The 25,847-nt window shown below is 29.3% G+C and overlaps 2 protein-coding genes across 3 annotated transcripts in view; one reads left to right on the plus strand and one right to left on the minus strand.

Moving 5' to 3' along the window:
• Positions 1-15,257, minus strand: part of LOC123294659 (phosphatidate cytidylyltransferase, photoreceptor-specific) — a 29,629-nt gene extending 14,372 nt beyond the window's left edge. Inside the window, exons 1-2 of one of the 2 annotated variants that reach the window (XM_044875773.1) lie at positions 15,099-15,238; positions 3,843-3,845 (exon numbers count right to left, since the gene is read on the minus strand). In XM_044875773.1, coding sequence (XP_044731708.1) covers positions 3,843-3,845; positions 15,099-15,167 — 72 coding nt within the window. In that variant the 5' untranslated portion in view covers positions 15,168-15,238. Of the gene's footprint in view, positions 1-3,842; positions 3,846-15,098 lie in introns of both variants that reach the window. The other variant, XM_044875765.1, reaches the window with a different exon arrangement.
• Positions 15,258-19,860: 4,603 nt separating this feature from the next.
• LOC123291097 lies at positions 19,861-24,991 on the plus strand. Its single transcript, XM_044871551.1, has 3 exons — positions 19,861-19,916; positions 21,337-21,907; positions 22,533-24,991. The coding sequence occupies exons 1-3, from the start codon at positions 19,878-19,880 to the stop codon at positions 23,006-23,008; spliced, it is 1,086 nt and encodes a 361-aa protein (XP_044727486.1). The 5' UTR covers positions 19,861-19,877; the 3' UTR covers positions 23,009-24,991.
• Positions 24,992-25,847: the final 856 nt, after the last annotated feature.

Here is a 25,847-nt window from a genome sequence, read left to right on the forward strand (position 1 = left end):
TCTGAAATTTTTACAGCGTACTCAGGACGTAAAAAGTCAGGTCAAGTTCGTAAATGAGCATCATAGGTCAATTGGGTCTTGGGTCCGTAGGACCCATCTTGTAAACCGTTAGAGATAGAACAAAAGTTTAAATGTAAAAAATGTTGCTTATAAAAAAATAAAAAACTTTTGTTTGAAACTTTTTTTTGTAAACATCACTGTTTACCCACGAGGGCGTTAATTAGGTGCAAATTTTATAGTATGTATTAATATAGGAATATCAAAGTGAATATCTTTTGTTATTTACGTGACGTCAAAAAACACAAACGATTGCGCATCAACACTTGCGCATTATATGAGAATATCAGTTAAATATGTCAGATATGTATGTATGTGAAATGTGACAGAGTTATCAACACTGACAATTAACTCAGTCAATTGTTTGTTTTCACTTGTTTTAATATGACATTTACTATACCATTTATATGTAAGCCAATTGAAAATCATTCATATTTTAAATAAAACGCTTGATTTTTGTTGCAAATTTTATAAGATAACAGCGCTATGGTCGATTTAACTATCCCCTCCACCTACCACGCTCCAAGCCAATATTGAAATGATAATAATTGTTTGTAAGAATGAAAGATAAGGATAAATACATTGTCTTTTACTGGTGCATTTTAGACCATTCAATATATATGAAATGAACAATAATTTTATATTATAAAATTATTGTATAAAGTCTAAATTCTTATTATAATTAGAGTCATATCATCCATCCATACCATTCCATGCCATACCTAGTCAGTTGTCAGTTTTGTTATTAACAATCTATTTTCTTATAATCATCAAAATTAACGATTTTAATTATTTAATTTTACAATAATTGTAATTAGTAGTACACATTATTATTGTTTTATTTTATTGCATGCAAGACATTAAATACTTTGTCATTCTTATATTATGTCTTTTATTGATACTACTAGCTTGATACCCGCTTGCTTCGCTGGGTTTAAAAGTAACGATTGGTAAAGACCATCATGTTACATTGGTAAAATATGTGTACAGTTTTCAATTTTTTTATTCTTTTGACGACTCAATTGGAAGTTTGAAGATAGGACGCGTAATCCAACATCATTCAATAGGTTTTATAGAAAAACCAAAAGAAAAAGTTTATATAAGTGGCATCTTCATACTACAGTGTGTCTCACTTTGAATGTATTCGCCTTCGTATTTTTTATTAGAGAGAACGAGATTTAAATAATATTATGTGACACGATTTTGGCGCCCAGAATAATATTACCTATTTTCTAAAACCTAGAATAATTTTACCTATTTTCTAAAACCTTTGCTCTTTAAACATCTGCCTATTTACATAAGTGAAGATATGTATACAGGCTGTTCTACGATTGACTTCAGAATTCCGCACTTCCGAAATAAGCTTATCAAAACAAACGAAAAAAGCTATTTGTCATATTTCGATCTGAGGCCTAATTTCCCATAATATTATCTCGGAAATTAGGCCTCAGATCAAAATTTGGTAAAGAAATTTTCGTTTGCTTTGATAAACTTATTTCGAAAGTCCAGTATAAATAAAATAGCCAACACATTACTTCTAATCTCAAATGATTCTAGCTCTAGTTTCGTTATTGTACCTCCAAGTCGGTAGTTTGATTACTGAAATCAAGATTAAATATTTTCGGTTTAGACATGTGATTGAGACGTGTCACAAAATCGACCCGGTTCGTTTATCTAGACCATCCCAATTTTGGACAATGGTCTATTTTAAAAATAAATTTTTTTCCGAAAATTTTATTTTTTTCCAAGTCTCAAATACGCAAATATGAAGTTTAATACAAAAATTATATACCAGGTGTTATTTTCTCTTGATTTGGGCAGGAAATGGAGAAAACCAGGTAGTAACTAATAAGTATTGAAAACTGATCTTAAATTATTTCCCAAGATGCTTAAACATAATTGAAGCCATCAATATACAGGATGCTCACAGTAAATTACGGAAGTGTCAAGTCTATTAAACAATTATTGACATTACGATAATTTCCTGTAAGGTACTTGTATATGCTCAAATTAAGAAATAATTTTGTATGAATTATTTGGATATTTCAAACAAGAATAATTAGCTTATGTTTTAGTTTTCGAAATAAAACAATGTCTAACTCATAGCTCACACCCAATTCAAAGCCCACCTGATACATCTCATATTAAAATCGTTATCCCTACTTCAATATATGAGTACGGTTAGACTCAAATTGAGACACTTTGTATATGATTTTTTAATAGTACTTTTATGCAATATGTATTACAAAAATGACATAGCTTTTGCAACTCTGTGTGAAACAGTCTATTACACGCAAATGGGTGTTTTAAACAACTGAAAACAAATAATTGACTGAGTTAATTATTGAAATACCCTTTATAGAAAGTGTGAATGTCAGCGCTTGCAATATTTTTTATAAATTAGAAGAATTTAAATAAACCAACATAATAATTTGGTTTGTGCTTGTTTTTAAAAGAACCAGTTATTTGGTTTTCGAAAATTTCAAAATTTTCGAAAGTATTTATTAAATTTGTCTTTTGAGAATTTTTCACAAGATAACTAGTTAAAGCTACCTGCCTATCTTTTAAAGTTTTGGAGAGAATGGACACCAAAGTTTTATCCCAATTTTCACCCTCACTGGAAAACAGTGATGATTACAAAAAAGATTTCGAAAAGTTGTTTATTTTTTTATGAGGAACATTTTTTATATGTAAATTTTTGTTCTATCTCTAGCGCTTAAGATTGGTGATTCCTACGGACCCAAGGCCCAATTGAACTAAGTTGCTCATTTAGGAACTCACTTTTGTCAGCTTTCGTTTTTCAGTTATTAGGACGGACGGAAAACCGGAAATTGGCTAATTAGGTGATTTTATGAACACCTATATCAAAATTTTGTTCATATCAACAATATTTCTAAGCGTTACAAACTTGGGACTAAAATTAGTATACCTTGATATACATTTCATATATACAGAGTATAAAAATTGTACAGTATGAAGTTAGTAAATTTACTATCAATCAATGGTTCCAGCTCTCTTCTGCCAACGAATATAGTCCGAGAGACAGCAACTTTTTTGTTTATACGATTATTACATAATTGAAACTTCGTGAGTGGCTTCCTTTTGGCGAGTCTATCTAAGAGTGGTCATAATTTTCGAGTTTCGACAAATTCCCTGGTGCGTTTTTTCAGACCAATAACTTAAATATGAAGTCGCAGAAAGTTTGGTAGACTCGCCAATTGAAGTTTCAATTATGTATTGATCATTTAACAAAAACGATGTTGTCCCGCGACTTAATATATTAAAAAATTAAAATTGCATTTTATCAAAAATTTATATCTTTTTTTTTCAATTTAATAATTTCATTAATTAAAATTTGTTCATTTAATTACACACAATGATAATTTTAATCTAAATAATAACAAGGAATAATCATTATTATACACGCGAAAATATCGATAATATAATTAAATTACATTTGTAATTTTTGTTTTCAAGGACCGTAGATAAAAGCTATCAAAAAAAAGAAGATAATTGAGAAAGAAAAGGTGAATTGCATTCATTATATTTGAATTTTTTTAAATCAAAATAATGGCAACAAGGCTACTCCACTTTTCCAACCTTAAAAAAATGTGCAATCTTTTCAACAGAGAATTAATTCTATTTTGATAAAAGAATTTAAATTCCATAAAAAGTAAGAACCTTCAAAACCTTCTTTAATATGAAACTATATTACGCCTACCCCCTTTATGGAACAATTCAAAGTCTGTAGGTCCTACGAATCAAAAATATAGCAAGAACCGTACTAACTAAAACCTCATCAATTTCTAAGAACTACGCTATGAAAAGATTTTTAAGAAAATCGATTCAAAAGCTTTTTGCGTCTTCAAAATATCATTGGTCACATTATTATAAACAGCGCCAAGCCCAGGCATAGAAAGTTTTCGCAGCGGATTATAGAATTTGGCACTCTTGGGCAAAATTTCCACGGTGAATCCCATTCCTTGACCTATTACATATTTTTCGGACGTAGTCTTGCATTTTTTGAAGTTTAAATGTGAGTTTAAAACTGACTGAATTGTTTTATTGACATAAGCCTTTTTGGCCACCATTTTGAAAAATGCCCACCTGCGTAATATGAGCTAAAACGCCCACCTATGGAATATAAAAGCTACTTACGATGAGTCTCGTCTGCTTTTGTTCTCGATAATTTGTTACGGTAGTTTGAGCGCCAAGACAAGTTTAGATTTGTAGTTGAAATTATTTGTATCTTATTTTCAACTTTCATGATGAATTTTGTTATAGATTCATGAAAGTAAGCGAAAAATAAGAATAAAATTTTTCGATATCTGCCTTGGTTTTCGAAATATCGAAAGCTAAATAATTAAAATTTTCAATTTTCGACATTTTGAAAATTACTCCAGATGCCGAAAAATTACTCCAGATGCACGAGCAATGGGTTATGATGTAATTCATCACCGGGAACAACGACTTTTTTGTGTTTTCAATAATTTACTAAGGTTTAGTTTAAAATAGTTTTTTTTTTTTTTTAATTTCCACCGACTAGTTTTGGAGGAATCTATGAAAACATATCATTTATCTAAGTAAATATGCCTACTTTTGAAGTCATTTATTTATTTAAATAATCGGGGCAAGCCTCCCTTTCAGAATTGATTTAGACTTAGTTCAAAAAATTAAGCACTTTATCCAAAATTTCTCTGGTGCTCGTACATCCTTAATTGATGCTGATCTAACACTCTTGTATATGCGAAGAAAATGGTTTAGACCGTTTAGATGTAATGGTCGGATATCTAAAAAATTACTTATCTCTACGGTACCTAGTAATTTTTTTCTTATAATTCATATTCTCTACCTTTGAGCTTGTACCTTTTAGCTTATTGGGTGGCAACGCTAGACCCTTGATTTTTATGAAACTTCTGAATTTCCCTGATTAAAAAAGATTCCCTTATTAAATACACCCTGTAATAAAAATAATAAACTAAATGGGTCAGTCGTGTCTATTTATATTTCAAATTTGATAGATTAAATACGATACTAAGTGATAATAGATAAATAGTTGACAACTAGTGAGATGAAAACCAATTTTAGTTCCGTACCCAAAAACGACTCAGCCACAAGGTTCATATATTACTTTCCAGTATCAACACGCTCTAATACAAACGTATCGGAAAAAGTATACAAATAAAAATATTTATACAAATTCTAACATTTACAGTGGAATAGGCTTTTCTCCACTAAGAATAAATAAGTGGGATACAAGTTTCTATTGGTTACTTGATCACAACTGCTTATAACTTGAATACACAAAAATGATATACAATGCGTAATATCATTCAAGGCGCCAAGACACTCTACACAGTTTTCGAAGTAAATTTGAATTGGTTTTTGAAAATGTAAATAGAGTTTTTTTTAAAATAATTTTTTTGTTCAAATTTAGGACAAAACCCTATTTACATGTAAAACGGTAAAAGAAGCATTTGCTTAAATTAAAATTCAAATTATCTCCACAATGAAGAACTGCTCTAACACCTTCGAAAGACAAGAAATCTGATATCAAATTTTACAATTTTTGATATCAATGTAAGATTTGAAGAACAGTAGATTTGAGCGAGAATCGAACTCACAACTAGATTAGATCGAATCCTAGAATCACGAAAATCGAAATAGGCTATTTCTATAATCTCAAAGTTTGAACCATGATTAAACCCACAAGTTGTCTTCATTACCAAAATTACATTTATCAATGCTCCTAGAATACTGTATCGAAAATTAACGGAGAAGGGTGGGGTGTCTAATACATAGCTGGTGTATCAGAATAAATGACCAATAATCTATGAGGTAGACGAAAGAATACACCGAAAAAGATTTTTGGTATGAGAAACATCCACCTTCGGAGCTTTGGAAATTTTGAATTCTATGTCGAATTTCTACTCAATTCGTTGGCTTTTGAAAGCTATTCGACCAAAAATTGTTGGTGATTTTATGAGAAACATTTTTGCTATTTAAAGTTTTGCTAATCTCAAACGGTTTCTTATATTTAGAGCTTGTTTTGCTCTTTCTTCAATAGATCTTCAACAATTTTGCTGCATTTCTCACAATATGCTAAAGATAGAGCAAAATTTTTGTTGGAAACAGCAGCAGAAATTCAACAAATCTATGTAAAAATTTTTAAGCGGTTCTATAAGGTTTGCCACAGCCTCTCCAAATGAGGTAGGTTGAGTTGAAAATCTGTATGTGAATTAGTTCCTTATAAAAAAATAGACAACTTTTGTTTGAAACATTTTTTCGTAAACACCACTGCTTACCCGTGAGGGCGCAAATTGGAACAAAACTTTGGTTTCCATTTTCTCTAAAACTATAAAAGACAGGGATTTAAAAATTTTCAGGTATTTGCTTCAACTAGTGGCTTTGTAAAACAACTTGAAAAACAAAAAAATTCTAGAAAATACATTAGAAAACTTTCGAAATTCTCGAAAAACAAATAAATGGCGTTTGTTAGTATTTTAAACTCTTCTAATTTATAAAAAAAAAATGCAAGCACTGAATTCAACTCTTTCTATAGATGGTATTTCAACAAATAACTCAGTCAGTTGTAGTTTTACACTTGTTTTGTATTGAATCTAAAATCATCTAAAGACTTAATCCGACTGAGACATAATATATTTGTGATCCTCTGTTCTATCGTAAGAAATCCTAAAGAATATGTAGCCATAACTATATAAATTATGCCTTCCGAACCCTTACATAATAACTATAATACTAGATAAAAACCATTTACCCAATGTTTATTGATTTTATTTCTATAATAATATACTTTTCCTAATTCAATTAAACACTTACATAAGAGTACACCGTCCACATATGTGTGTCTCTCTTATAAGTCGTTTAAGCCATTTATAAATTAAATTATTCATAATACCATTGCTATACTGGTATCATACTATTTATAATAACAAGAACCTTTTTAAAACTGGGTGAATTCAAAATAACGTTTATAATTCTAATCAAATAATATTTCTAGTGGACCAAGTCATGAAATCCACCAAAACAATTAAACTTAGAGATCATGTTGATGAGGTACATGTTCAGAATTGCATTTAGGGAAGTTATGGCCTACAGAAATTATCTGCTAGACAAAAATTCATTATAAATGTGGGCTGAAATATTAGTGACCGACTTCACTCGACAATAGGGAATATTCATGTATTTTTTTATATTTTTAATTCATTGTTTACACCGTTATAATAAAGTAAAAAATATAAATACTGCTTAAAAATTATGTATTTAAGTGTAAAAAAATATTTAAAATACAGTATAATTTTGAGATATTTAAACACAGTTTTTTGGCGCTCTCTGTTGATGACGTATAAGTCAATCTGTCAATTGGTGACAGTTCAATGTATAATTTACACTTAAAAAAATGAATTTACAACACAGAATTTACACTCGTCATTATTAAGTTTTCTAATAAAAAGCCGTAGAATAGTATAATTTAATGAAATACCATATAAAATGTAAGTAATTAATACCATACAGCACGTTAAAAAATTTGACAAGCCTGTACTATGATGTCACGTCCGTATAAAAATTTTAGTTTCCGTTTTAGAAATTTTTAAATGCCCTCACTGAATTTGTACTTTTTTTAATTAATTTTAAGTAATTAAAAAGATATTAATTACTACTAAATTAATGGTTTAGTTGAAATGTCCAGTCATTAAGTTACGGGAGAAAAATATTTGAACCAAATTAAATTTCTTGAATATTCCCTATTGGGTTCTTGTAAAAAATAATAATCAACTTTTGTATTTTATTTCAATTATTTATTATAAATAATAATATTAAACTATGCCAAGAAAATTTTTTTAATAATGTATGTATAATTAAATATAAGTTAATTAAAATAAATAAAATATATAGAGTAAGATCCCGGTGCCCCCAGACGTTACTTATTTTCTCATAAGAAATATAAATGGGATAAAGTAGTGTTAGTACGTACTTTGAGTGTGTGCATACCTGCTACCTTGGGTCGACGGCCAATTCATAGGTACCAGGTGCTAAAGGTAGATAAATACAGTACTGATTTTTCTCAAATTCTCAGTGCTGATTTTTACATATGTTTTAGATATTTTTGTTAAAAATCAATAATCATTATTGCCAGACACTTTCCATCGGCGCTTACCCTTACCAGACGCTTTAAAGCTTAAAAAAAAAAAACATATTCTTACTTATAATCTCACTCTTGATTTTTATATATGATACTAAGGGAACTATTTGAACACCCCTGGTCAGCAGCCAGACCAATTGGAGGGGTCAAACATCCCCCCAGACACACATAAAGTGTCGCTATGTGTATAAGCGCGAGGGCATTATTTGTACGCTTGAGTGTGAGAGAGATATCTATTTATGGATATCTTTCTTTATTATTGTCGTCTCTAGGCTACTCTATTCCGTGCTACTCGATTCAGTGCATCTGTGATTCTAAACTAGATGAAGAAAATGAAAAGCATAAGGAGTTAATTAATAAATTTGAAAATTATTCGCTTTCAAAAATTTATTATCATCATCCTTGCAAATTAGAGTTTTTTTATAAAACATCAGTAAAAAAAGAAACACCCAAAAGTGATTGGCATGATCTTCGTCAGCATCATCAAACTGCTTTTGAGGAAATATCTGCTTTAATTAATGAAAATATAATAAAAAAAAGAACGATGCTATTTTTTGACTTATCTTCATTGATATTACATGGAAATATTAAATGAAAGTGAAGAAGGGAATTCTACAAAAATTAAAGGAAGTTTCACTCCACACAATTTAGAAATCAAGATAATAAAAGCATTTGATAAGCAAATTAAATTTTTTATCATTCAGAATAAAAAATTAGTAGCTCCGAAAAATTTAATTTCTATTGATGACCAATCATTTGAGTATTTGAAGGATGAAGATATTTTACACAAAGCTGCTTTATTATTGCGAAAATCTATTTTGCAAACTGAAAAAAAAATTGCCACAACTTATAACCGCACAAAACCTTAAAGAAGGTGAAATATCGATACCACAAGATTTATTAGACTTTTATTACACTCTGATAGCCGGCAGCAATCGAAAGCGCAAAAATAATCCAAAATGTATTCGTCAAGTCAAATCTTACTGTGAAGATGTCGTGTATGGTGTTTATAACGGACAAGTCAAAACGTCGAAACATATTGTGCTCGGAATGTCCTTGAAAAGTTTAACAAGTAGTCGCAAAATTATTGATGTAATTCATAGGTACGGTCATTGCATTAGTTATCCAGCTGTAGAAGAGCTGGAAACCGAAGCAACATATACTTCAATACAGCAGTCAAGTATATGTCCTGAAGCAATTGTAAAATCACCACATCTCTGTACTGGGGTTGCTTTTGATAATTTTGATACGTTTGTGGAAACTAACAGTGGCAAAGATACATTGCACGATACTGTCGGGATCATCTATCAAAATATTGATTTAGATAATCCAGATGAATCCCAATTGATAAGTTTACCCGCTGTTAACAATGAGACACCTTTAAATTCGAAGACGAGGAGACGAAGAACTTGCCAACATTGGGTTGATGATGACTGATCAAACTTAGACGATGATGACAGTAAAGATCACGCTGAATTGTAAAATGACATGTATAGCTTTGTATAATTTTAAGATTTAATAAACATGAATTTTTTAAATAGTAGTATTCAATTTTACTCGATGATAAGATGTAAAACATAGGTTAAAGAAACTTATATTTATTATTCATAAAATTTTCTCAACCCAGATCACTTTAAAATACCTTGTAATCTTCAGGTTCGATTCCATTTTGCATGTAACGAATCTTTAATCTCTCTTGATTATATCGAACAGAGCAGAATTTTAGCGACACTTTATGTGTGTCTGGGGGGATGTTTGACCCCTCCAATTGGTCTGGCTGCTGACCAGGGGTGTTCAAATAGTTCCCTTAGTATCATATATAAAAATCAAGAGTGAGATTATAAGTAAGAATATGTTTTTTTTTTTTAAGCTTTAAAGCGTCTGGTAAGGGTAAGCGCCGATGGAAAGTGTCTGGCAATAATGATTATTGATTTTTAACAAAAATATCTAAAACATATGTAAAAATCAGCACTGAGAATTTGAGAAAAATCAGTACTGTATTTATCTACCTTTAGCACCTGGTATCTATGAATTGGCCGTCGACCCAAGGTAGCAGGTATGCACACACTCAAAGTACGTACTAACACTACTTTATCCCATGTATATTTCTTATGAGAAAATAAGTAACGTCTGGGGGCACCGGGATCTTGGTCTAATAGGTACAAAACAATTCACTGATTACAAACGTTATTTAAGCATAGTGTGCTATGTTCGTGACGTTGAAATGTTAGAATGCAAAAGGCTATGTATAAATTACACACATAATTAAAATTATTATGTCACATGACGTATTCGATTCTCTATTAGTAAAGTTTTTTTTAAACTATATGTACTCAACTTAACAAATTAATATGAAAATATAAAAAAAGTTTTGTTATAAAACTTATATACGATCTTTCCATTTTTGTCAAAAAATACCTCCTCTAAGAATACTGAAAATTAAAGAAAATGTAATATCATCAGCGGAAAATTTAAGGAATTTTTGCATGATCATCATGGCCAAAACTTCGTTTTCAATTTTATACCAGAAATATGAAAGTTTACAAGGAACTAAAATCGGTGATCATAAAATCTACAACTGACCAAAAGTTCAAAGAGTTGAAAAGTAGCAATACTTTTCCATTATTTGATCTCTTTATGGGCTATGCCCATTGGATTCTGGTGTTAGATATCAATGAATACAAGTGACGCCATCGATAAAATCGATTAATTTTCCGCATTTTGCCTCCAACCAAATTAGTTTTAACATCTGTTCTTGGAGAAATAAGCAAGAATCTAGAATTGCGATTTTACGCGCCTATAATGACGCGCTAATTAAAGTAATGGACTTTCTTTCCATATTCATATTTGGCAACTTGCAAAGAAAGATTCAATAAGCGCTTCTTTATTTTTCGAGTTAGTTCATGCATTTGAGCTTCGAGTTGAACAATTAAACCTCGCCGCAGTCTTATGAAAACGGATACTATATTAAAGAGAATTGAAATACTATACTATACTATATCTAAGTACTAATAAAATTTATGCTAAATTTCCACTACTACTCCTTTGATGGTGGTAGTTTCTTTGTGATCAATGTAATCTTCTCTTGTATGGCTACTGAAAAAGCTCCTGCGTGTCTTGGTCACTCATAATTTTAAAGAATATAATACTTAATTTATTTTTTTAACTTAAGCCCCTGTTAGAGGTGAAACCTGTGACTCGATGCCAAAAGCTAATTAAAATAATTAACAAAACCATTTACTATAATGCCATAAATCAATCTTAATCTATGTTTAATACATTTGAAAAAGCCAAACTTGGTAAAACTAAGGCCATAAATGTTTAGTTTTATAACTTTTATTATTTAAGACTTTAACGATAGTCTTATTTTGTAATAAATATTTTTAAATTTGTTTGAATGACGAAACAAAATTGATAAGAAATTTTTAGGAAAGAATTGTTCAGTCTCGTATGTGGTCTGACAAAATTTTTATAATCACATGATTTTAGAACTGATATTATTGTTAAAATAATCAGTAATTAATAGAAGTTGTAGGGCCGGATTGAGAAAGGAGCTCCAGGGCCTCCACCAATTAGAAAAAAATCAATTTCACGACAAAATTTTGACGACCATTTGCTCCAAACTAGAGGAGATAGGGAGTTGAAAATTTGCAGGTATCTTCCACTAGTGGTCTTGTGAAACATTTTCGGAAAACGAAAAAAATATAGTAACTATTTTCGAATTTTCGAAATCTAATTAAATGGCGGCAGAAAGGGCGCCATAATTGTGATGGTTTTTTAAAATCTTCTAATTTATAAAAAATATTGCAACAAGCACTGATATTCAACACTTTCTGTACAGGATGTTTCAACAATTAACTCAGTCAATTGTTTGTTTACTATGTTTAATTTTACGTCACACAAAATAAAATTATTTGCAAATAAATAACAAAGAGTCCTAATTTATTAAAGGATTTTTATTTTACCATAATAAATACCATTCATTATTACAGTTTTTTTAACATTATTGCAGAGCTTTTTTTTTAATTTATATCAAACTATGGAGAGTGCGCCATTATAAAATTATTGTCCCGGTTTAAAAACGTAGATCCTGGTGCCATGGCTAATTGTTTTTATACTAAAACGATATGATATAAAATGGAATAAGTGAATTCTTCAACGGGTTTTTCTTTTCATTTGATATAATTTTAAAATAATCAATAAATTATAAAATTTTTAACAATTAATGCAAACGCATTATCTTGTGTTATCCCATGAATGACTCAATCTTTATTTTAATATAACTTTTCAGTAAAGATAATACCTAAGTAATTTGTCTTGACAAAATATTTGATGAATTAAATTATTAATTTAGTACTTTAGTGATAAAAGTAATTAATGAGTAATTATTTTTGTAGTATTTTCATTTATTAACTTTTAATGATATTATTTTTAAATATTTATAAATAGTAATAAAAAAAAAGAGTATATTATGTATATTGTTAATAGCCCGGGGCCAATCAGTCATGAGCTTGGATAAAAGTATTCAGATGGATTTTTCCAAAAATCCATTATTACCACATCAAAAAAAATCATATTTTCATATAGTTTTCGATATTGAAAATCGTAAATGATCAATTTTTTCAAAATTTGAGAACTGTTAGCTTTATAGTACAAGATCCAAATTAGGGTCGACCTTCACCCATCTGTTTACCGAATGAACATTTTTTTATGAAATGTAAAATATTAACAAATATCCCAGTAATGGCTTACCTAAAAAAATATGGTCAAGACTTCTTTTAATAAAAATATCAAAACTTCGAAAGCTTGTAAACTTTATTTTTTATATTCGAGTAGACGAAAGTTGTTCTGTTAGGGAAAATTAGACGAAAATTAAGAGTAAACTTTTTCGACATATAACATCGTTTATGAGATATTGATGCCTAAAGCTTCAGAGAAAATCACTTATAGAAGAAATTGTATACAAAGTCCATTCATTTCATCACTTTAAATGTATTTTATGGAAAAACCAGTGCCGCTTGCTATAATTTTCTTTAAAGGAAAATATTTTCCATTCTTAAAATTAATGAATATTAGTTTTCCAAATTTTTCTTAAGACAAATAGCTTTTTAACACCTCAACGCAAACTTTAACAGTCCAAATCTATAAATTTAACACTATAAAGGATATTAAAAAATTTATCTACTTATAAAGGGTATTAATGAGAATGCATATGCACGACCCTAGTAGCAACATGACTGATCGGACCAGGACTATAATATTTAATAATTTTAATTACCTATTCAATTATCAATTCAATAATTTTTGTGTTATTTTATTATACTTTCCCTTAGAGTACACTAACGTGATTCTGTCTTTAGCTTAAGGCTCACAGGATCCATGCCCAGGACCCCAACTTGATGACGCAATATGTTCGAACACGTCATTAAGATTTCTTTCTAAACGTAACTTATTTGATTCATCTTAACAATATCTACTCAGAATTATTTCTAATCTCAAAAAATTGGTGAAAACTAAAAAAGGCTAATTTTTAGACTTTTATATTTTTCATAGCAAACAACTCATTTTATATGTCTTTTTTGATAAATGCATTTTTATATAATAAACATGAAAATTCAAAAATCCACGTTCGAAATCCGATAGGATCGACTTTTTTCACTCAAAATTCAAGTGGCGTCAAAAGTGAATAGAAGTTGTCCACCTTCATTAGTGGCAAATTTAAGCTGGGCGCCCAAACCCGACCCTATGGTGTTTCAGCTTGTCTTTTGACGACAGACTGGTTCGCTATAAGCGAGCGCACGTCTAAATGGGCGGAAATGTAAGGGCAAGAAGAGTTAAATTTCTATAAAGTAAAGAAATAAATAATTATTCTTTATAAAGTATTTCTTTTCATTTTTCACACTCATATCAGATAACCCTTAAAAGTTTTCCTGGCAAGTTTAGTCGTTATTTAGTCGTAGTGTCGTAATTAAACAGGGGAGGTACAATCTGTGTTGGTCGCGGAGGTTCAAACGATTAGCGGCGATTCCCTATAAAAATTTCTTTTTTGTTTTTTTTCTTAAATGCGTCACTGGCATTCGCATCAGATTTTTTTTTAAATTAATTACCTATTTATTGACCCCACTAATTATTACTAATTTGTATACGAGATATATATTTATTAAATACAAGAAACTACTTTAGAAACTAAATTGATAAAAATTTTGGAATATTTACTAGAAATAATTAATTTTAACACTTCTATGTACTAAATGCAGACTGGTTTACAAAAGTATTGATTATATATTCATTACTTTAAACATAAATAATTCAGTACTCAAAAAATAACCGGAATTTGATAAAAATTGTACGTGTTTCCTTATTAACCCACCCTATACATCTGTGTTTTTGTTAAATCCTAGGTAAACAAAACATTATATTAGGTATATGGATTTTTTTTATTTATTATGAAATTTGAATTGTTGTGTACGCCGCAAAAAATGGCATTAATTGGCACTTGCGTGGTATAGAAAAACAAGTTTATTCCACAATTCGCAAAATACAAACAAATTTTTTATGTATTACAACCTGATAAACACTACTAGAAATATTATACTAAGTTAATAATATTACGATAAAAGATAAGATTAATTTACTATAATAGATATTTAAGAAAAGTAAACAATAATTAACAGCCGGGTCTTTTTAGTACTTAAATAATTCTCTGCCAGTCGCCCAAATTAAAAAAATAAACAAACAAAAAATAATAATTATATGTAAAAAAAAAGGAATGTTAAACCAATTTGTTAGCCTATAAATTAATTAACTCAATTAATTCATTAATATAAATTCAACTGCATTCGAATGATAATAAAAAAAATGTTTTTTTTTCACATACATGATCGCTTTCAGCACTTTCTGGAGTTTTATCGTCGCCTTCGCCGTGACGTTTACGTATTTCAGACATTTTTTATTAGAATTAACACTGAATTAAATGACAGTAAATTATCTTTTTAATACTGTTCACTTATAAATAACAAATAATATCGAAAAAACTTATTTCAAATCAAAATCATTTTTTTCAATTTTTATGTGTGTAGTGAGAGAAATGTCAAATAAATAACCGATGTACAATCAATAAATATTCGGGTATATGGTTCGGTAGGACTCGGCTGTCATGCGTGTATTCGTTTTTTTCACTCATATAATAATGGAAAGTCATAATAATGTATTTATATTTTAATGTGATAAAATTATTATAAAAATTTTCGTAATTCCTTACTATGAGAAATGTTTTAATTAAATAATTCATAAACTTAATTAACAACTTTTAATTTTTAGCAAATTTCAATCTTTCTTTTAATGAAGGGGGCAATATGCGTCAAGACTTCAAGAGTGTGTAAATTGCAATGAGTACAATTCTTTTCTCTAGATAACTTTGAAATATGTGATAGTGACACTGCATAGATCGATTATCGACAATTCATTTTGCTTTAACTCGTTGAATCTTTTGCTGAAACACGAAGTGCCGTATTGATGGAACTCTCAGTAAACTAACAAAATGTTCAGTTCTGTAGTTTTGCAAACGCATTCAACGTGCATCAAATCATTGTATCTCTCTTTCAAATAACTGGCGAGTATAAAAAAATTAAAGTTTGTACGAAAATACCCTAAATGGAGAGGATCTTCACTAATACTTCAGTTATTTTCTATTTCCACAAAAATTTACTTCGATTTGAACTAAGTTGGAACGTGGGCATCACAGAACACCCTTCAATAATAAATGTTAAGAATATTCAGCAGAACTTCAATATGTTTAGAGCAAAAGTTTAAAAAAATAAATTTAAAAATCAAAAAACCCGACTGCGTTAAAGAAAAACTGAAAAGAAAACAAGTGAAAACAAACAATTGACTGAGTTAATTGTTGAAATACCATGCATAGTCAGTGTTGATTTGTTTATCACATTACACATACAAACATTTGACACATACATAACTGATAATCAAGTATAGTACATATTATAAAATTTCCGCCTAATTGACGCCCTCACGGGTAAACAGTGATGTTTACGAAAAAATGTTTCCAACAAAAGTTGTTTAATTTTTGATAAGGAACATTTTTTACCTTTAAACTTTTGTTCTATCTCTAACGGTTTACAAGATGGGTCCTACGGACCCAAGAACCAATTGACCTATGATACTCATTTACGAACTTGACCTCACTTTTTACGTCCTGAGTTCGCTGTAAAAATTTCAGCTCGATATCTTTTTTCGTTTTTGAGTTATCGTGTTCACAGACGGACGGACGGACGGACAACCGGAAATGGACTAATTAGGTGATTTTATGAACACCTATGACAAAATTTTTTTCCTAGCATCATTATTTTTAAGCGTTACAAACTTGGGACTAAACTTAATATACTATGTATATTTCAATATACATGGTATAAAAATGGGTTCTGAATGTTAATGGGTTAGAAGTCGCTATGTAAACTACTTAACTTATTTGGTTCTTTTTATTTAACGAAGTCAGATTTTTTAAATTTATTTTTTTATTTTACACTTTTAGTTAGGATTTTCAAAGACCTATTGAATGACACCCGATTTACCATAGTTCGCCGACTTTCATTTTTTACATTTTTACTGAAAGAGATTTCGTAAGCCAATTAAAAGAAACTATATTTTTCGTCTGTATCTGTTAAATTACTAAGGAAAAAGATCAATACTTGAATCATTGATTAAATTTAAGCATTTTATGTTTAAAAAAGGATGCTTCACGACCTTTTAATGTTAGCAAGTTCTTACCCTCTGTACTAAGCGATGTAAATACATCAATTTGTAGTATATACACCTGTGTTAAATTATTTAACGAGAGCCGATTAAATAGTGTGCTCATGGTCTTTTGGATACTCATGTCCGGTGTGTTATGTTAATTTTTCGATTATGATAAGAACAACAACAATTAATAGATATTTATATCCATTACCTTTCGGGTGCGTTGGACTATTCTAACTTCATAATCAAATACCATCACAAACTATTCATTCCTCTTTGCTCTTTGACTCTCTCTTCCTTTAAGCCCCTTCTTTAAGTCCCCTTTCAATAAAACAAAATAAATAAAACAAAAATTTTTCCCAATTTGCTATTTTTATGGACAACTTTTCAACTTTTTTTACCTAAAAACCTTATCCGGACTGTGACGTAAATTTCAAAACATGAAATTTCCAAATCTGTCCAACCGATCTCAAGTGATGTATGTGTTTTCCAGCGAACAGTATTTGATTTGTATTTATGTAGAAGAAGATAGAAGATGATCAATAAAACACAAATAACGCACTTGCGATTATTTTAGTTATTAACGATACAAGTGGGTAAAGAACATTATTCGTAGAAATAAGTTAACAATGCGTTATCACATCATAATTATTTATTTAAATTTGTAAATCCATACAATTATATACGCACCCATACAATTCTATAATTAGAGTAGTGTATCGTTACCATGGAAACGAAACTCACGCACGGAGCGAATAAGGTACAAAACTTTACCTATATACTCTTATATTAGTGTGATCAAATAAAAAAAAAATGGCGTCAATTTTTAGATAATTCTGAGTTCGGAGAAAAAAATTGAATTTAGTAGATCATTATGATACAAATTGAGGAAACTAAAATCTAACATTTTTTGATGGTCGGAAGGGGTCCAAAAAAAATGGTAAAGTGGCCTAATCTGGTCTTTCGCGTCAGACACCGTCGGATTGAGTTAAAAATAAAAAAGTGTTTAATAATCTTAGGCGCCGTAAAAAGGCGAAAAGAATGAGCTGCGAATGAACCCGATTGGTCCATCGATGTCCCCACAAATTGCAAAAAACCATCGATTTTGCTCGAAATTTCAAAACTTCATAGCTCTTGTTGTTTTAAAGATTCAAAGCTGAGATTTAAATGGATTGTAGCTTTTGTACCCATGAAGTATCACACACAATTTCAGCAAGATCGAATGTATACTTTTTGCAAACCGCAGCTGAATGCAAAAAACAGGACTTTTGTAAAATGACCCTAAAAAAGTTGTGGTGCGGTAACGCGCTATTTTTTTTACGCGAGCATATGCTTCAATAGTTAAAGTAATACCTACTAAAGTGCCAACCTCTCATCTTTAGTAAAAGTTACTAAAATATTAATTTTAAATTACTATCATTTTAATATTATAACATTAAAAATAGGATGGGAGTAATTTGAGCAATTATTAAGAGACAGAAGTTATGTGACATTATAGTCTTAATAATTGCTCCCATTACTCCCATCCTATTTTTAATGTTATAATTTAAAATAATAGTAATTTAAAATTAATATTTTAGTAACTTTTTCTAAAGATGAGAGGTTGGCACTTTAGTAGGTATTACTTTAACTATTGAAGCATATGCTCGCGTAAAAAAAATAGCGCGTTACCGCACCACAACTTTTTTAGGGCCATTTTACAAAAGTCCTGTTTTTTGCATTCAGCTGCGGTTTGCAAAAAGTATACATTCGATCTTGCTGAAATTGTGTGTGATACTTCATGGGTACAAAAGCTACAATCCATTTAAATCTCAGCTTTGAATCTTTAAAACAACAAGAGCTATGAAGTTTTGAAATTTCGAGCAAAATCGATGGTTTTTTGCAATTTGTGGGGACATCGATGGACCAATCGGGTTCATTCTCAGCTCATTCTTTTCGCTTTTTTACGGCGCGTAAGCTTATTAAACACTTTTTTATTTTTAACTCAATCCGACGGTGTCTGACGCGAAAGACCGGATTAGGCCACTTTACCATTTTTTTTGGACCCCTTCCGACCATCAAAAAATGTTAGATTTTAGTTTCTTCAATTTGTATCATAATGATCTACTAAATTCAATTTTTTGCTCCGAACTCAGAATTAAATTATTCAAAAAGTTAATTTGATCACACTATATATACTCCTCTAAAATGTGAAAATAAACGGTACCTAATTATTATAATTTAAAATTTGTCACGGGTGAGAAAACTAGAGCATTAAAAAAGTTACCATAGTAACTTATTATTAGTTTAGATTTTGACGCTCACTATCATTTTGTACAGGCTCGATTTCCTGAACCCCAATTAGGAAGGAGATATAGCATTATAGTCTAAGAGACGGTATGAGGCCGACCTTTACCCATCTGATAACCAGATGAGACATATTTTTTAAGTACCTACATTTTTTTTTTTTAATTGTAGTAGAAGTTTAAAGGGTCCTTATATAAAGAAGTTTTGGGGCCTGTTTAAAGTTAATAAGAAAAGAAATGGCGATTATATATTTCAAAGTTTGATATTTTGATAATGAATAAATGAGCCAAAAATCAGAAATTAATATATTGGCATAGAATTTTAAATTAACAAGATACAAAGTACAAAACAAAAAGCTGCTATTTTTTTTTTTTTTTTTTTTTGTAATTCAATTAGATCACATAGTTTCGATTCTAATTACAAGTGCAAATACTTAATTATATTTAAAAAATTTGTTTCCCAATATTGTTTCAAATTTTTAAACGTGAAATCAAAATATTTTCAAATTTATGTAACAATTGTTGATGTTGAAGCGCAATCGCATATGTGCTAAAAAAAATTACACCTTTTGTCAAAAATAAAATAAAGTAGAAAAAAAACATTAACCATATGTAAAATGGCTACTGTTATAAGCGGCGATTGTTTTACAAAAAAGGTAAAAAGATTCGAATTCTATTTTTTAGATTTATTAAAATTGCATTTGTTTTAAACCGTTATGAATTGTAAATTCAAATTTGGTAAATTGTTTCTTTTGTTTTTAAGTTTATGTAAGGTTATGTTTCGTTTTTGAAACTTCTTTGTGATATAAATTGATCTTGGAATGAAATTCTTAGTTTTAAATTTTTGTATTTGTACACATTTTATCGATTCAAATCTTTGGCATGAGAAATTTTTTGTTAAAAATTAATAGTATATTTTCAACATGTATGAAAAAAGGCGTAAACCCTTGCGTAATTATACCCTTATGAAACGCAGGCTGACTATATATGTAATGAGTATAGAGTATGAGTAATGCACGAGTATATTTTTTCGATTAGAATTTCTCTAATCCATAATCGTTAACTTTTATTCTACCTAATCATGCACAAATAAGATTTTAACTTAAATAAATTATATAGCCAGAAATGATACTATGAAAAGCAGGTGTGTTTGAATTTCACCAATGCCAAGTATTTTTTTATTTCCTAATGAATCAAGAGTTAGTGAAAGAAATTTTTGATAGTAAAAACCGAGTGAAGTTTTTGAATTTATGTCCACATTTTTTTCTCCGTGAGGGTCCAAATTAGTACAAAATGACAAAAATAGTAGGTAGCTTCAAATATTGAGTCTGTTGATTGTAATTTCATTCTAAACCCATCTAATTAAATTCATGGGAGTAAATTTTCGGGGGGAAATTTTTGTGTGTTTTAAAATTCATTTCAAACCATGTAGATTACAAAAGACGGCAAATTGGATGAATTTTTTTGTTTTTTTAAACTTATTTTATGCCCACGAGAGATCCTATAGTGTTAGAAAAATAGGACAATTTTTTTTAAATGCTGACTTCTACGTCTATTAGAAGATACAAATTAATTTTAAAAAATTTTATACCGGTAAACAAAAATTATTAAAAAAGAGCATTTTTATCAGAATATTAAATCGAATCTATTCGGTAAAAAAAATCGAAAAATTGTCTTTTGCAATCGCGCCTTCCACCGAAGCTCCGAGTTACATTTGGCTGGCATCATATATAACACAAATATCCATAAAATACTTTTTCAAATGTAAAAAATATTTTGTGTTATCTGTTATACAAGTTGTAAATCTTCCTTTACAAAGTATTAAAACAAGTACATCCTGATACTATTATCTTTAAAAAAGCTATGAGTGTCATGAACACTTATGTTAACGATATCTTTAAACGTATTGCTGCTAAAGCATCACGCTTAGCTCATTATAACAAACGTACAACAATCAATGAATAAATTAAATTACATCTCATTTTAAATGAAAAATCTTCTACAAACATATCCATCCACTAATTTTTTGTAGATGAATATTTCAATCGTGATCTCTAAATCAAATTTTTGTTTTAGCTGGTAGAAGATGTTCAATCAACATTTAAAAGATTAGAAATTGCCTTAAAAGCACGTGAAACACAAATATTACGACAAATTGATGTAATACTACAACAATATGCCCTAAACAAAACTGGAAATCCAAAATGTTTTAAAAAAATCAACGTAGTATTTACTAATGAAGTAGATATTTTAAAAGCTGTATCAAATTTTGGTATTATTGATTTTGAAGGTATTAGTTTTGAAAATAATATTTATCAAATTGAAGATTATGAAAATCCAAATTGTGATCATATATGCTTACATAAGTGCTTAAAAAAAGTAACAAATGCTCCGGATGTTGTGCCAAATGAACAAGAAACAAATGAAAAACTTAATGAATCATCATCACCAATAGAAAAAGTATCATCGGATACAATAGTGAAAAATTTACATTCTTATGCATCGACATTAAAATCATTGCAATCAAATGAAAATTTACATGCATTAGCGAAAAATATGGAAATTAAAATATCTGATCATGTAAAATATACTCCAGATATTAATGAAAATCATTCGTTTGAATTTCAAGAATCGAGTTTTACATCAGGTAATAATAATCAAATACATATAAAAAGATGAATTATATTAAATTTTCTCTTCATATTTTTGCATTTTGTTGTGTTTAAGCTTACTTACTTACAATCATCTTAGGATTTCACCTCGGAATCTCACGGAATAAGCTGAATTTTTTTACCAACCTTTATTTTAATAGTAAAAATATTGTCTCAAACGCCACATATGGGCACGCGAGCGTGTCCTTAGATATTTAAGGGTGAAGGTCCCGAAAATCAGTTTTTTTTGAATATCTCTAGCAAGACATTTATTATTATCAGCTGTAATAAACAAAAAAAAAAAAAAAAAAGAAAAAAAAAAGGAAATTGCATGATAGAGTATACATTTTTGTCGAAAAATTTTTACTTTAAATTTGACCAAGAAATTAATAATTGAAATTCAAACACAAAAATACTTGAATAGTCTTTAAAATCGAGTATTTTTGTGTTTTTACATAACACTTCCAACGAATAAATTTAAAAAAAATTGATGACGTTTTTTGTAACTTATTATCCTCAAGAGGCTCTTAGAAAAAAGAAGAATAAGATAATTTAAAACATATACTCAACTTATTGTACCCTTTGAAATTTTAGATTTTTATTAATTACACTATTTTAAAGATTCCAGAAATTCAACTGATGATTTAAATGATGATTCATCAACCTCCAAAGTAATGTCAGATCATTCCTCGTTTGAATTTCATGAATCAAGTATAGAAAATACACCGAAAATGCAAAAAGAATGTACAAAAAGTTTCTATAACCGACATGAAAGTCGGTATGCCAAAATTAGTATGTCAAATTTAGTAGAATCTGAGGATGAATTTAAAGAATGTACACCTGTAATCGAATACGAAACGAAAAAACCACAATTTAGCTCAAAAAATGATTTAGTTAATCAAGAAGTCAACGAATCTAATGAAATAAAATCTGAGATAATTAACGAAAATCCATCCACACCGGAAGTGGTAGCATCAAAAATGAATATAGAATATCCAATTCAACAATGGATGCAACAAATATCAAGAGAACCGGAATTGGAACCAATACAAAATAATGAACTAATGGAGCATGTTAACATAACGACTATGTTATGAGAACAACATTTTAATGTTATACGTTCGAAATTATTAAATTGATATTTATTTTATATATATTTAATTTTTTTAGGGGGTTATATCACTTTGAAGTTCAAATTTAACTAGAGTAATCAGTTAAATTAAGGAATTGAAACTACATCCGACTCGCTAATAATCCGTTCATTGGAAGCTAAGGTGTTCCTTAAAAACGCGTTATTAACTATGCGATGCGATCAGGTCGACATCAACGACTACACAAGGGATTTATAGCTCCTCAGTCGGTATTTTTACCATAATATCAGAACATTACACTTCTCATTTGTAAAACTCATAAATAAGATCGCCAATGATAGTTTAATCGCAAGTGCCTAGAGTAGGCTAAACATATTTTTTTATTTTTCTTTAATCTAAGTCAAACTAACTTAAATTGTCTACCCAATAACAGAGATAACGATTGCAGTCGTTTTCCGATTTGGAGTTTAAAAATGCAGGAAGTTTGTTGTAACTGACAATTTAAAAAATTTAAAATTGCTCCCGCATTACGTATTTTTTATCAATTTCAAAGTGTGTGTAACTTCTTAACTTTTATCGAATATTATCCCAGTTTAATTTTTTTTTTTACTTAACTTGAATTATATTTAATTGTGTAAAAGCTGTCCTAAAATTATCACAAGTAATTAGTAATCTTGTAAACCTTTTTATTGATTCATAAATTATACAGTACAGAGTTATTTAATAGCATATCGGGTAAAATTCGACGGCTTTGTGGACTCATACTAACCTTTTGCCGAAATTTTATATTACTTTTTTGCGTAAGTGTGGCTAAATTACGTTAATACAGTGCACACTTTCTTCCCTCAAGACTTATGTATTTGTGTGCTAGTTGGCATAACCTATTTATTTCAAAATATCTCAAAGTAAAAAGTCCAACGCCGTTTAATCGCAGAATTTAAGCGTGCAATTCTTTGCTAATCTCCTTGCAAGCCGAAGATCTACCAAATTTTCATTACTTGTAAAATATTGCTCAAAAATGAAAACTCGCTGTTTCTTCGTCTAACTCTATTTTCATAACCCTATACTGTACGCTAAGAGCACAAATCACGCTCTCTTTGAAAAAAAATTTAATCTTAGATTAATTTTAGGACACCTTTTATATTCAATTTTCTATTCGAATCTTTATATACTTAACTAGCGATACACAAAGAGACTGATTCAATATGTACACTTTTCTTTTTTGAACCATGGATAAATTCGATAAGATATCCACCCACCGTCCAACCATTTTTCGTCATATCAAACTGTCGATGTGGAAATATAAAACTTATCGTACAATCTTTACAACCTTTACAAGATCGTAACCTTAATAAAAAAAAATTTACGCTCAGTTCGCTGGACAATGATCTGAATTTTAATTTGTACTATTTTTAAGTAAATTTTAGTCAATCGATTAAGTTTAGTCAATAATGCAGTAAAATTTTTTTAAATGTATTTAATAATTGCATTTATTTGGAGGGGAGGTACCCTCCAAAGTCATTAATTTATTCGTTTTTAATTTTATTTTTCAATAATGGTCATACAGGGTCTTAATTTAGAAATACATTTATTTAAGATGAGCCATACGACGAAGCTTACATGCACATAGATAAAAAATATCCTAGGATGTTTTAACGCATTTGTCTCATTGGTAATATTTTGGAAATGGTTTTAAGAAATATAAATTTTCGTGGGGCTAAAAACGCAATTAAAATGTAAATTATTCATTCATTCATCGTGTTGTAAATTATTTTTATTTATTTCGATTTTAGAAAGATGAGTGCCCTAGACTTATCCATATTTTCGAATCTCCAGACAATAATATATTTGTATATAGATCAGTATGATTGTAAAAAGACCCTGTAACCTTCTTATTGAAAAAATTGTATTTATCCGATCATATTGTTACTTATATAGGCACTAATGTTTTTGGAAAACAAAAACAAATTGTAGATAATTTGCACTCCAGTTACCAATTTTTATATTTATTTTTACCAAAGAAAAAAATTGTTATTTTTTTGTGATTAACATTAATATTAAAATTCATTTTAAAATTACATTTTTCTTATTTATTTAAAATAAAATAATTCCTAACAGTTCTTTCAAAGCTTCGAAAGATATATAATACAGAAGATTTTACGAGGTAGGTTTCTTCAACACGTTTATGTTTGAAATAGACGTCATGAAATTTGTGTTAAGGTTTCTATTAGAGTTATGCTAGAAAGTGTGCTCGTTATTTTCCTTTTACAGGAAATAGTAGTGTCTAGCTCAGGGAGGGGGTGAATCTTTATGCATCAACGTGTCATTTTTCTAAACAAATGTTTAATGAGGCCATCTGTTGTGTGCGTAAACATGGTAGGGACAATCAAATCGGCACCAGCGCTTCCAGTAGATAATTTTGGTGGCTGTTATGACTAATTTTCAATTTTTTTACTAATAAATTGTATAGCAAATGTCAAATTAAAATTATTGAAAAATAACAATTAAACTTGTTGCATTAGAATTTAAATTTTATAGAAAATATTAAATTTTCAATGTAAGCCGTATATACAAACCATAGAATATGTCCATTCATACAATCATTACAATTATACAAATAAAGAAGTATCGTGACTATGGGAAACTCCACCAAGAAACCTCATACACAGTACGAATAGGGCGTCAAATTAGTGTGACTTATTAACAAAAAATTTTAAACTATTCAAGTCAGGAAATTGTGGTACTTTATTGCAGGAATAATTTTTTGACTACTGCCCGAAACAAAAGTAAATCGGTAAAAAGGTCTATTGCGTTTGGGCACAGCATCCGTCAACCGATAACAAAA

This window comes from Chrysoperla carnea, chromosome 1 (assembly GCF_905475395.1).
Source record: "Chrysoperla carnea chromosome 1, inChrCarn1.1, whole genome shotgun sequence".
In the NCBI taxonomy this organism is placed as follows: domain Eukaryota; kingdom Metazoa; phylum Arthropoda; class Insecta; order Neuroptera; family Chrysopidae; genus Chrysoperla; species Chrysoperla carnea.